Source organism: Chiloscyllium punctatum, chromosome 37, assembly GCF_047496795.1.
Source record: "Chiloscyllium punctatum isolate Juve2018m chromosome 37, sChiPun1.3, whole genome shotgun sequence".
NCBI lineage: Eukaryota > Metazoa > Chordata > Chondrichthyes > Orectolobiformes > Hemiscylliidae > Chiloscyllium > Chiloscyllium punctatum.
Genome location: NC_092775.1, coordinates 1351272 through 1365488, shown reverse-complemented (window position 1 = coordinate 1365488; position 14217 = coordinate 1351272). Strand labels below are relative to the sequence as shown.

The window sequence follows — 14217 nt, the reverse complement described above, 5'->3', positions numbered from 1 at the left end:
CTAACAACATGCAGGGAAATGGGATAGCATGGGAACATGGCATAGAGGTAGCTCATTAGCCAAGATCTAGAATGATGGAGCAGACTTGAGGGGCTGAATGGCTAGTCCTCCTCTATATCCTACTGGGTTAACCTTTCAAGAGTAGAATGAATAATGAAAATAAACCATGTGAGATTCAAACAGCAGTCACTTACATTCCAGGACCCTCCAGGTGGGCCTGTACCCAAGACCAGGTGAGGTATGCCTTGCCAAGACTCCAGCTTCCAGCACAGTGGGGAAGTGTGATCCAGCCCATAATCACCATCAGGCAGCAGCAATGTGTCAAAGAGCACAGCCACTGGATTGGATGACCGTCCTTCTAACCCTTCAGAGAGATATTCCAGATCCTGAGGGCAGTGAAAGCAGTGTGCTAGTAATCTTATCAAAGATTATTAATCTTCACAGCAAGGGTGACTGAGGGTTCAGAAGCACCATTAACATGGTTTTGTGTGTTGATTAAAAGTGCCCTGTCCCAAGGCAATATGACACTTAAATAAGAAAAGGCTTAGTGAGCAGCTCATCTCAGATAGAGTCAGGGTCAGCTCGTTGGCAACATTACAAAGGCAGGTATGGATAAGGATTACAGGTCACAGGTCAGCCCCACCCACCCAGCTCACTTTTTCACTTGATATGGAGAAGTTCTCTAACAATACAAGAAGGTTCACTAACAGGAAAATCTGCTTTGGTGACCTGGAGAAACAAGGATCTAAAACAGGACACCTATCCCAGGTCTGAGGCTGAGTCTGTCACAGGAGAGTTAACCACACATATATCATCCAACACAAAACTCCAGCCTCTCTCTCATGTGGAGTCTGTAAATCACACACAAGCTCTCCAGAGAAAGCAGACCAGTCAACAAAAACCTACACTATTCCATGGGGTACGTCCATATGCCTGTCCAATGACGACTTAAATGTACTTAAACTTGGCGAATCTACTACCTTTGCAGGCAAAGCATTCCATACCCTTACTACTCTCTGAGTAAAGGAACTACCTCTGACATCTGTCTTATACCTATCTCCCCTCACTTTAAAGTTGTGTCCCCTCATGTTTGCCGTCCCCATACTTGGAAAAAGGCTCTCCCTGACCACCCTATCTAACCCTCTGATTATCTTGTATGTCTCTATTAAGTCACCTCTCAACCTTCTTCTCTCTAACGAGAACAGCCTCAAGGCCCTCAGCCTTTCCTCGTAAGATATTCCTTCCATACCAGGCAACATCCTAGTAAATCTCCTCTGCACCCTTTCCAAAGCTTCCACATCCTTCTTATAATGCAGTGACCAGAACTGTACACAATACTCCAAGTGTGGCCGTACCAGAGCTTTGTACAGCTGCAGCATAACCTCCTGATTCCGGAACTCAATCCCTCTATTGATAAAGGCCAAAACACTGTATGCCTTCTTAACAACCCTGTCAATCTGGGTGGCAACTTTCAGGGATCTGTGTACATGGACACAGAGATCTCTCTGCTCATCTGCAATCCCAAGAAACCTACCATTAGCCCAGTACTTTGCATTCCGATTACTTTGGCCAAATCACCTCACACTTGTCCACATTAAACTCCATTTGCCACCTCTCAGCCCAGCTCTGCATCCTATGTCTCTCTGCAACCTACTACATCCTTCGTCACTATCCACAACTCCACCGACCTTAGTGTCGTCCGCAAATTTACTAACCCACCCTTCTAAGCCCTCATCCAGGTCATTTATAAAAATGTCGAACAGCAGTGGACCCAACACCGACCCTTGTGGTACACCGCTAGTAACTAGACACCAAGATAAACATGTTCCATCAACTACAACCCTCTGTTTTCTTTCAGCGAGCCAATTACTGATCCAAACTGCTATGTCTCCCACAATCCCATTCCTCCGCATTTTGTACAATAGCCTACTGTGGGGAACCTTATTGAACACCTTGCTGAAAACCATATACACCACATCAACCAGTTTAGCTAGGGAGCTCACATCAATAACCTACTGGCTTAGCTAGGGGTCTCACATCAAGAAATCGGTTGAGAAAGCGTTTGGATTAAGTATCTATCTCAGCATTTTGACAGTGGGTGTGTATACATTACCTGGTCAACAATTGATAGGTGTTGGTTCTCTTCCAGTTTATGCTGTAGAATTGGGTTTGGGTGACTCACTGCAGGAGACAGGTAGGGCCTGTACCCAGACAGTAGGTAGGACAAGCAAATCCCAGAGGGACCATTCCCTGAAGAATAAATAACATTTATTTGCATAGTTTGAGTCTGTACATTCACAGGAAGTCATTCAGTCCTTGAGCCTGCTTTCCCATTTAATTAGATTATGGCTGGCCTCTTCTTCAATCCAGTTCCCTGTCTTTCTCCATATTCCATGATACACCTTCCCAACTAAACATTAGCAATCTCAAAGCTCAACTGCAGCTCAACATACACCACCTTTAGAGGTGGAAAGAGATTCAATACTTGTGTGAATAATTACCAACATTCCATTAGCACCCATATACAATAACAACTTGCATTTACATAGCAAGCTTTGTGAAATAAAATGTCCAAAGTTGCTTCTCAGGAGCATAATCAAACAAAATTGACACCCAGCCACATGAGAAACTATCAGGAGAGATGTCTAATGCTTGGTCAAAGAGGTATGTTTTAAGGAATTTCATAAAGAGGGTAAGAGACAGAGAGGTGAAGAAATGCACAGACAGAATTCCAGGCCCAGACACTGTTACCAATAGTGGAGCAATAGAAAGCAGAGATACTCAAAAGGGCAGAATTAGAGGGATGCAGAGATCTTGGAAGGTTATAGGAGATTACAGATGTAGGGAGGGGTGAGACAATGTTGACATTTGAAAAGAAGGACAAGAGTTTTAAATTGGAAGTGTTGCCAAACCGGAAAACAACATACGTCACTGAACGCAGGAGTAACAACTGACAACAACCTGGTGGGAGTTAGATCACAGGCAGTAAAATTCTGAATTGTTCAAATTTATGAAAAATGGAAGGCCAGCCAGGAGTGTTTGAATAGTTGAGTCGGAGGGAACAAAGGCACGGACAGGCATGTTCAACAGCAACATGATGCACAAACAGGGAAATAAGTTGTCTTTGTGATGATTCATGGCTACAAGCTCATCTCAGGGTCATATGCGATACACAGATTATGAACATAGTTTAATCTCAGGTGGATACTTGAGGATTAGAGGGTTGGAGTTGATAGTCAGGGAGTTTGTAGCAAGTATCAAGACAGTGGTTTCAGTTTTCAAACACGCGACACAGTGGCTCAGTAGTTAGCACTGCTACCTCACAGCACCAGGTTCGATTCCAGCCTCGGGCAACTGTGTGTGGAGCTTGCACATTCTCCCTGTGTCTCGATGGGTTTCCTTCGGGTGCTCTAGTTTGCTCTCACAGACCAAAGTTGTACAGGCTAGGTGAGTTGGCCATTCTAAATTGCCCACAGTGTTCAGGCTAGGTGCATTAGTCAGGAGTAAATGTAGAGTAGTAGGGGAATGAGTCTAGGTGGGTTATTCTTCGGAGGGTCAGTGTGGAAGTGTTGGCCCAATTGGCCTGTTTCCACACTGTAGGGATTGCATGATTTAACATTTACTTGGAGGAAATTGCAATTCAGTCAGTTCTGGATGTCAAGAAAGAGGTTGATCATTAGACAGAGACAACAGGGACAATTGTGCAAAAGCAGGAGAAAATAGGGTTAAATGATTCACATAACCAGACTCCCAAATCTCTGCTTCTCTACAGTTTATGAATTTGAAGCAAAAACCTCACTGAAAAGTGAATGGCTCTACATTTCCCAACATTGTCTTTCTTCTCTTAACTCATTTAATCTTTATATGTTCCAGGAAGTTAGACTCTCAGATATCTGTTCCTTCATTCAAATGGTGAAAAATTAAGGCCTAGAACGGATTCCTGCGTATCTGCACTATGTCTCAATCAACAGGCTCTCCCCACAGTGTGGAGGTACCTGTCTTCCCATGTGAGAAGACAGGGTGGGGCTAAGATGGGGGTTAGGGAAGGTAATGGCCATTTCTCTCTCTGCAAAGGAACCCCCTTCAATTATTCCAGCCAAGTTACGAAAGAAATAAGGCTTAAAAGGTCCCAAACCGTGTACAAGGAACACTGGTGAAGCCCAAGTGGCTAAAGCCAACTGACCTTCAGCACAGAGCCATTAGCTACCTCACGCTCCTCACTCAGGGTGGCTGTGGTTTTATCTGGAACCCAGTGTGAGGAATCACAATGCCTGTCATGCTCAGAGTAATGCTCCAACAAACAAAAACAAACGTACCTACGATAAGGACAGGGACAGTCAGTGACCCATCCTTGGGAAGCACCTTCTCTTCTAGAACGGGCATCATGGCTGCAGAGTGACAGGTGGACCTGTTCTGGTTAAACCTGGGGCAACGTATCGTAAATTACTTGATATAAAACTGAGGGAGAAACTGAAGAAAAAATATCTGTTAACGGGAAGGCAGTATAAGTATTCGTAATGATGCACTATGGCAGTTCAATGCTCACTTCAATGATTCTGATTGTTGATGCCGTTCACTTGGAATGTCCCAGGCCATTCAGCACATTCAGTCTCTGTTGGTGGTTATGCTCCACATGAACCTTCTCCCATTCCTTTTTGTCTCAGTCTTTTTTTTTGTGCTTTTTCCCTCACGTGCCTATCCAGCTCCACCTTAAATACATCTAAACTATTTACCACAACCACTCCCTGAGGGAGTACGTTCCACATTCTCACAAATCTTGGGGCAAAAGGAGGTCCTCCTGAATTCCCCCAGTGAATTTGAGACGGTCTAAATTTCAATACTATATTAATTGAACACCTTGCGTTTGTGACTACACTATACCTCTGGCCCCTCATTATGGTCTCTGTTTTAAGTGGCAACATTTTCCTTAGGTCAATCCTAATGAACTCTTCCATAAAATTAAACACTGTCGATGATAGATTTCCTTCCCACAAGGATATTTGTGAACCAGATGGGTTTTTTAGACAATTAGCAACAGCTTCATGATTGCCACTATAGATTTTACTGGGATTTGGACCTGGGACTGCAGAGAATCACATGGACCTCTGGATTAATAGTCAAGTGATAATACCGCTAGGAATTGCCTCCCTGGACTTAAAATGCTAACTCTGTTTCTGTCCAAGGTTTGGCAGAAGATTTGTAGCTCGGGTGCTCGTTGTTGTGATTCTGTTCGTCAAGCTGGGAATTTGTGTTGCAGACATTTCGCCCCCTGTCTAGGTGACATCCTCAGTGCTTGGGAGCCTCCTGTGAAGCGCTTCTGTGCTGTTTCCTCCGGCATTTATAGTGGTTTGAATCTGCCGCTTCCGGTTGTCAGTTCCAGCTGTCCGCTGCAGTGGTCGGTATATTGGGTCCAGGTCGATGTGCTTATTGATAGAATCTGTGGATGAGTGTCATGCCTCGAGGAATTCCCTGGCTGTCCTCTGTTTGGCTTGCCCTATAATAGTAGTGTTGTCCCAGTCGAATTCATGTTGCTTGTCATAGTAGTGGGACAACACTACTATTATAGGACAAGCCAAACAGAGAACAGCCAGGGAATTCCTAGAGGTATGGCACTCATCCACAGATTCTAACAACAAACACATCGACCTGGACCCAATATACCGACCACTGCAGCAGACAGCTGGAACTGACAACCGGAAGCGGCAGAGACAGGCCACTATAAATGCCGGAGGAAACATCACAGAAGCGCTTCACAGGAGGCTCCCAAGTACTGAGGATGTCACCTAGACAGGGGACGAAACGTTTGCAACACAAATTCCCAGCTCAGCAAACATCTGTTTCTGTCTCTACAGATGTTGCCAGACCCACTCAGTTTCTCCAGTTATTTAACTGTCACACTCTGTAAACATTTCTACCCCTTCCTTTAATCTCACCTCTGCAATTCAGCTCGATTGTTCTTTCAACTTTTAAATCAATTATTTGATTCAGCTTCCATGAAGCAACTTGGAGTGTTCTTGCATGTGAAGAAGTTGAGACGTGAAGCCAAATTCCCAATCATCTAATCAGAGAGAGATTCAACAGCAAAGAATGTAGATGAGCAAGGAACTAAAACTCGGAAAAAACGCATCACCAATCTTTGCACAATTGGTAAGATCTCTTGGGAATATTTTCTCTTGCATTTACTCTGCTTTTGCCTGATATCAGGAACAATGCAGCAGAATTGACAAACAGCTACAGAATAGAGTACCCTGTACCAGGAAATCATTCACTCCGATCCATTTTGCTTCAGCCGTAAACAACACAAGCTGATTATAAGAATAAGCAACAGGAGTTGTCCATTCCATAAGATCAGTTCTCCAAGTCACTGTAAATTTGCAAGCTGATAGTATGACTTACACGGACAGTAGACACAGTCAGGAATCAACAACTGATTGGCTGTAATTTGTACCCTTTCCCTCTTCCTAGTGTGTACAGTATTTAGGGCTACACCAGGAGCAGCTCTCATTGTCAAAAGTTTCTGTTTCAGTAACCATAGCATAAAAGTGTGAGAAGATGCTACAAAAATGTCAACAATGCTCACATGATCACCTCAATGATCACTTTAAATGTAAGCCCTCTTGTTCCTTTCATGAATGGGAAACATTTCTTCCTGTCTACCATGCTCATGATTTTGAAAACCTCTATTAGATCTCCTCTTAGCTGCCTTCTCTCAGCCTTGATCTTTCCAATGTGAACTGTCTCAATTTTTTCACTCTATCCTCATCACTGAAGTTTCTTGTTCCTCAACCATTTTTACACTGACCTCTGGGAACCCCAGCCCAAAAAATATCAATTGACCATAACTCTCTGTTTCTATCAGTCAGCCAATTTTTTTAGGCACATTATTATACCATGGCCCATAACTTTCCTCACAAGTCTGTTGTGTGGCACTGTATCAGGCATCTTCTAGAAGTCCACATATACTATACCAACAGCCTTACCCTCATTGAGCCCTTCTGTTATCTCTTCAAAAGCCTCAGCAAGTTAGTTAAACCTGTTTCCCCCTTTAAAAATCTATGCTGACCCTTTGTAACCAACTCACCTTTTTCCATGTGATTACTAATTCTATCCTGAATAATAGCTTCTAGAAGCTTTCCCACCAATGAAGTTAAACTGACTGCTCTGTAATTGCTGGGATTATCCATACAATGTTTCTTGAACAATGCTGTAACGTTTGCAATTCTCCAGTCTTCTGGCATCTCCCTGATTCCAGGGGAGACTGAATGATCATGGTCAATGGCCCTGTAATTTTCACCCTCACTTCCTTCAAAATCCTTGAATGCAACTCATGTGGTCCCAGTGCCTTGTCAACTTTAAGTACCAAAAGTCTATTAATTGAACCCTTCTAGTGACAGCATTTCCTCGTTTGTCACCATGGCCTGGGCAGCATCTCCCTCTTTATTAAGGACTGATGCAAAAATATTAATTTAACACCTCCGCCTCTGTCTCCAGGTGTATATCCCCCTTTTGATCCCAATCCAACTCCACTTTTTACGATTTAATTATGTAATGATGGACCAATTCTCTAATTGGATATATCAGTATACTTTCTGGAATTCCCTCCCTAAGGGCATTGTGGATCTACCTACAACACATGGACTGCAGTGGTTCAGGAAGGCAGTTCATCTCAAGGGCTGCTGGCTCAGCCAGTGACACCCATATGTCATGAGTGAATTTTAAAAAAGACAAGAATCCTCAATGTTTCCAGAGTTTACACCAGAAAAGACAGATCAGTATTCCAACACAGGGTCTATTCAAAGGATGACTCGAAGGAGATTAGTATTATTAAAAAATGTATTGGTGAAATTAATGAGACTGAATTCCCAGGCCACGATAGTCAATATCCAAGGAAACTGAAGGAGGTGGTCATGGCAACAGGGAATTAATTGGGGTCATCTCCCAAAATTCTAAAGATTCTGGAACAGTCACAGCAGATTGGAAGGTGGCAAATGTAACCCCACTATTTAAAAGGAGAGGAAGAGAAATACAGGAATAATAGAGCAGTTAGTTAACATCAGGGAAAATGCTGTCATTTTTGAAGAGGAAAACAGTGAAAAGATACTTGGAAAATATCAACAATATTAAACAAAGTCGACAGGAATTAATGAAAGGAAAATCATATTTTAGAAACTACCAGGAGGTTTTTGAGAATGTAACTAGCAGAATAGATGGAAGAGAACCAGTAGATGAGATATATTTGGATTTTCAGAAAGCTTTTTGGTGCATTTCATGACACAGTGGTTAGCACTGCTACCTAACAGCACCAGGGACCCAGGTTCGATTCTACCCTCAGTTGACTATCTGTGTGGAGTTTGCACGTTATCTTCTTGTTTATGTGAGTTTCCTCTGGGTGCTGCGATTTTCTCCCACAAGCCAAAATGTGCAGGTTCGGTGGATTGGCCATGCTAAACTAGGCAAAAGTGAGGACTGCAGATGCTGAAAACCAGAGTTTAGATCAGAGTGGTGCTGGAAAAGCACAACAAGTCAGGCAGCATCCGAGGAGCAGGAAAGTCGACGGTTCGGGCAAAAGCCCTTCATCAGGAATAGAGGCAGGGAGCCTCCAGGGTGGAGAGATAAGTGGGGGTGGGGTGGGGAGAAGGTAGCAAAGAGTACAATAGGTGAATGGGGGTGGGGGTGGGGATGGAGGTGATAGGTCAGATGGGAGGGTGGAGCAGATAGGTGGGAAGGGAGATTGGCAGGTAGGACAGGTCATGAGAACAGTGCTGAGCTGGAAGGTTGGAACTGGGGTAACGTGGGGGGCAGAAAGGTGGGAGGTGAAATGAGGAAACTGGTGAAGTCCACATTGATACCCTGGGGTTGCAGAGGAGATGACCTGGGGGTTGCAGTGAGAGACAGACTCACTAAGATTCTTTTGGAAAGAGAAGGAGAACTTCTTCAAGGTAGGCATCCTTGCAAGAGGGTTCGCAGTAAAGTTAAGTCTACATTGATGCCCTGGGGTTGAAGTGTTCCGAGGTGGAAAGTGAGGCGTTCTTCCTCCAGGCATCGGGTGGTGAAGGAGCGGCTGTGGAGGTGGCCCAGGACCTGCATGTCCTCGGCTGAGTGGGAGGGGGAGTTAAAACGTTGGGCCACGGGGCAGTGGGATTGATTGGTTCAGGTGTCCCGGAGATGTTCCCTGAGAGCTCTGCGAGGAGGCATCCAGTCTCCCCAATGTACAGGAGACCGCATCGGGAGCAACGGATACAATAAATGACATTGGTGGATGTGCAGGTGAAACTTTGATGGATGTGGAAGGCTCCTTTGGGGCCTTGGATGGAGGTGAGGGAGGAGGTGTGGGCACAGGTTTTGCAATTCCTGCGGTGGCAGGGGAGGGTGCCAGGATGGGAGGGTGGGTTGTTGGGGGGCGTGGAGCTGACCAGAGATATATAGGTTAGGTGGATTAGCCATGGGAAATGCAGGGTTATAGGGATAGGATAAAAGGTTGGATGTGAGTGGGATGCTCTTTGGAGAATTGGTGTGGGCTTGGTGGACCAAATTACCTGCTTCCACACTGTATGATTCTACAGTCAAAGTACCGAGGATTAGGTGGCAATATATTGGCATTTCGAAGAGAGTAGAAATAAGGAGGTCATTTTTGGAGTGGAAAACAATGAAAAGCACAGTACTACAGAGCTCAGTGTGGCCCCAGCTATCCACAATATATCAATAATATTGACAAGAGAATCAAGTGTAACATTTCCAAGCTTGCTGACAACTTCCAGAAAGGCAGGCTTTATAAAATGATGATTGTTTAGGAAAGTTTGATGTGCAATGGGACTGGAAGTCCTTGTACACCAGTCACTGAAAACAAACGGAGAGCAAACATAAAGTCGTTAGAAAGACAAATGGCATGTTGGCCTTGATGGGTTCAGGAGTAAGGAAGTCATGCTGCAGCTGTACAGGACTTTGGTGAGACACACCTTGAATATTGTGTACAGTTTTGGTCTCCTAACCTAATAAATATACTTGTCATACAGGAAGTACAGTGAAGGTTCACCAGACTGAGTCCTGGGATGGCAGACTGTCCCATGGGGAGACATCGAGTGGACTGCCCTTGTATTCACTGAATTTAGAAGAATGTGAAGGAATCTCATTAAAGTGTTGAGAATTCTGAAAGGGCTTTTCTAATTTATTCATGGGATGTGGGCCTCACCATCTGAGCCAGCAGTTAGTGACTGTCCCTCGTTGCTCTTCAGAAAGTGGTGAGCAGTTGCTTTCTTGAACTACTGCAGTCACTTGGTATAGGACTACAATGTTGTTAGGGAGGGAGTTCCCAAATTTTGATCTGGTGACAATATATTTCCTGATACAAGTTTATAAGTTTGTGAACAGCATGGATAGAGTGGAAAATACAAGGCTTTTTTTCCAGGGTGAAGGGGTCAATTACTAGGGACACAGGTTTAAGGTGCGATGTTGGGGAATTTAAAAGAGATGTGCAAGGCAAGTTTTTCATACAAAGGGTGGTGATTCCCTGGAACGCACTGCCAGAGGTGGTAGTGGGAGCAGACACAATAGCAGCATTCAAGAAACACCTGGACGGATACATAAATAGGAAGGGAATAGAGAGATATGGATCCTGTAAATGAAGATAGTTTTAGTATGGAAGGGCAAAATGTGTCAGTGCAGGTTTGGAGGGCCGAAGGGCTGTTCCTGTTCTGTGCTGTTCTTCATTCCAAGTCAGGATGGGGAGTGGCTTGGAGGGGAACTTGCAGGTAGCAGTGTCCCATATACCTGCTGCTTTCTCCTTCTAGATGGAAATAGCTGTGGGTTTGGAAGGATCTTTGGTGAATATCTGCAGTGCATCTTGTAGACGGTACACACTACTGTTATTGAGTGTTGGCGATGGAGGGAGTGGATGTGGTGTCAATCAGTTGGGCTGTTTTGTCCTAGATGGCATCAAGCTTCTTGAGTGTTGTTGGAGTTACACCTATCCAGGCACGTGGAGAGTATTCTATCACCCTCTTGATTTGTGTCTTGTAGATGGTGGATAGGTTTGGGGAGTCAGGAGGCGAGTTACGTTCTGCAGGATTCTGAGCCCCTGACCTGCTCTTGTAGCTACTGTATTTAAATGGCTGGTACAGTTCAGTTTTTTTGGTCCATGATGACCCCTAGGATTTGACTTTTTAGAATTTGATTTATTATTGTCACATGTACCAAGATACAGTGAAATGTTTTGTTTTGCATGCTAACCAGACAAACCATACAAGGTTTGTGAAGGTTTGTAGCTCAGGTTGAGGTTTAGGGTGTGGGTTTGCTCGCTGAGCTGTAGGTTTGATATCCAGACGTTTCATTACCTGGCTAGGTAACATCATCAGTGGCGACCTCCAAGTGAAGCGAAGCTGTTGTCTCCTGCTTTCTATTTATATCTTTCTCCAGGATGGGGTTCCTGGGGTTTGTGGTGATGTCATTTCCTGTTCGTTTTCTGAGGGGTTGATAGATGGTATCTAGATCTATGTGTTTGTTTATGGCATTGTGGTTGAAGTCTGGGTGGGAGAAAAGAGAAATATAGTTGCAATCAGGGAGAGTATAGTCAGGGGAATAGGCACTGTTCTGTGGCCAAAATAGAGAGCCCCAAATGTTGTGTTACCTGCCTGCTGCCTGGGTTCAGGATATCGCATGTGGGCTGCAGAGGAACATTGAGTGGGAGGAGAAAGATCCAGTTGTTGTGGTTCAAATAACTCCACAGAGGGTGGTGTCCTGTCACCAAGTCATTCTTTATTTACATGTGAACAGTCCTTGACACTAATTCAACTCTCAGTGAACAGAATGCCTGACACTCCGGTTTCTTTTTCCCTCTTTTTATCCCCCCCTATATGTCAGACAGGGCTCCCTGATTGGACCAGATTAGCAGCCCCAATCAAGGAACTCATTCTATGAGGACCACCTGGATGACCCCATTAAAAAAAAATCACTATAATAGTCCATGTAGGTACCAACCATATTGGTAGCAAGAGAAAAAAGGTTCTGCTGAGAGAATATGAGCAGCTGGGGCTACATTAAATAGCAGAACCAAAAAAGAATTACTAGCTAAACCACAAGCAAATTGGCACAGGGTTTTCTTTCATTCATTCACAGGATGAGGATGTCACTGGCTTGGTCAGTATTATTGCCCATTTCAGATCCTCAGACAGCACCTTCCAAACCCACGACCACTCCCATCCAGAAGGACAAGGGCAGCAGACACATGGGAACATCAACAGCTTCAAGTTGGAAATACATTGCTGCTCCTTCACTTTCACTGGGTCAAAAATCCTAGAATTCCCTCCATAGTGGCATTGTGGGGCAATCTACAGCAGATAGACTGCAGCGATTCAAAGTGGCAGCTCACCACCCCCTTCTCAAGGGCAACAAGTGATGGGTAATAAATGCTGGCCAGCCAACAACACCCACATCCCACAAAATGATTTTTAAAAAAGCATACTAAGGGAAGGATGAGGCAACCATGGCTGACAAGGGACAGGGACAGCATAAAAGCAAAAGAAAAAACATACTATAAGGTGAAGATTAATGGGAAGCTAAAGGATTGGGAAACCTTTAAGAACAAGCAGAGCACAACTAAAAAAAAAGGGGAGAAGATGAAATATGAGAGTAAGCTAGTTAGTAATAAAAAAAACTATTGCAATCATCTTTTATAAGATATCTAAAAAGCTAAGAGAGAGGCAAGAGTGGACAATGGACCACTCAAAAATGAGGCTGCAGAAGTAGTAATGGGGAACAAAGAAATGGCAGAGGAGCTGAAGAGATACTTGGCATCCATGTTCACAATGGTAGACACCAGCAGCATACCAGGACTTCAAGAGAATCAGGACAGAGGTCAGTGTAGTGGCCGTCACGAAGGACAAGGTACTGGGGAAACTAAAAGGTCTGAAGGTGGATAAATCACATGCATCAGATGGACTACACCCTAGAGATCTGAAGGAGATACCCGAGATTGTGGAGGCATTGGTGATCTTTCAGGAATTACTGGAGTCAGGATTGTCCAAGAGGACTAATGGCCAATGTAATACCCCCTTTGTTTAAGAAAGAAGGGAGGCAGAAGACAGGAAACTATAGGCCAGTTAGCCTGACCTCAGTCATTGCTAAGATTTTAAGAGTCCATTATTAAGGATGAAATTGCAGAGTACTTGCAAGTGCATGATAAAATAGGGCTGACGAAGCCAAGAGCCGGTCCTGCCTGGTAAATCTGTTAGAATTCTTTGAGGAGGTAACAAGCAAATTAGACAAAGGAGAGCCAGTGGATATAGAGATATACAGTTTGGAAACAGACCCTTCAGTCCAACTCATCCATGCTGTCCAGATATCCTAAGTTGGCCCATATCCCTCTAAACCCTTCCTACTATCCCATCCAGATGCCTTTTAAACACTGTAATTATACCAGCCTCCACCTCATTCTCTGGCAGCTCATTCCAAATATGCATAGACCTCTGTGTGAAAAAGCTGCTCCTTAGGTCCATTTTAAATCTTTCCCCTCTCAACTTAAACCTATGCCCTCCAGTTTTGGACTCCTCTATCCTGGGGAAAAGATCTTGGCTGTTCACCCTATCCATGTCCCTCTTGATTTTATAAACCCTCTGTAAAGGTCACCCTTCAGCCACCAATGCTCCAGGGAAAACAGCCCCAGCCTATGCAGCCTCTCCCAATGGCTCAAACCCTCCAACTCTGGCAATATCCTTGTAAGTCTTTTCTGAACTCTTTCAAGTTTCACAACATCCTTCCTATAGTTGGGAGACCAGAATTGAATGCAGTATTCCAAACGTGGAGCTGCATGACCTCCCAACTCATATACCCAATGCACTGACCAATAAAGGCAAGCATACCAAATGCCTTCTTCCTGATCCTGTCAACCTGCGAGTCCACTTTCAAGGAGCTATGAACCTGCATGTAAAGGTGTTTTGTTCGGCATTACAGTCCAGGACCTTACCATTAAGTGTATATGCCCTGTCCTGATTTGCCTTTCCAAAATGTAGCACCTTACATTTATCTAAATTAAACTCCATCTGCCACTCCTCAGCCCGTCTGATCAAGGTCCCATTGTGCAGTCGGCTCTGCTATAACGTGTGTTTCTTCAGCATGATCGGCTTTAATGCGAGTGAAGAATTTAGACAGTTATTTGTAGAACACCACCTTGGCTATAACATGATTCTGGCCCCATTTGTTTAAATGGTGTGGCTATTGCACGAA

General features: G+C 44.2%; 1 protein-coding gene across 6 annotated transcripts in view; it reads right to left on the bottom strand.

Moving 5' to 3' along the window:
- The window catches only part of mtss1 (MTSS I-BAR domain containing 1), a 280139-nt gene that overhangs the window by 242871 nt on the left and 23051 nt on the right, over nt 1-14217 (bottom strand). For 3 of the 6 annotated variants that reach the window (XM_072556077.1, XM_072556073.1, XM_072556078.1), the window contains exons 2-6: nt 11331-11519; nt 5934-6058; nt 4317-4470; nt 2114-2250; nt 195-386 (exon numbers count right to left, since the gene is read on the bottom strand). In XM_072556077.1, coding sequence (XP_072412178.1) covers nt 195-386; nt 2114-2250; nt 4317-4386 — 399 coding nt within the window. In that variant the 5' untranslated portion in view covers nt 4387-4470; nt 5934-6058; nt 11331-11519. The remainder of the gene's footprint in view (nt 1-194; nt 387-2113; nt 2251-4316; nt 4471-5933; nt 6059-11330; nt 11520-14217) is intronic. The other 3 variants (XM_072556075.1, XM_072556076.1, XM_072556074.1) reach the window with 3 other exon arrangements.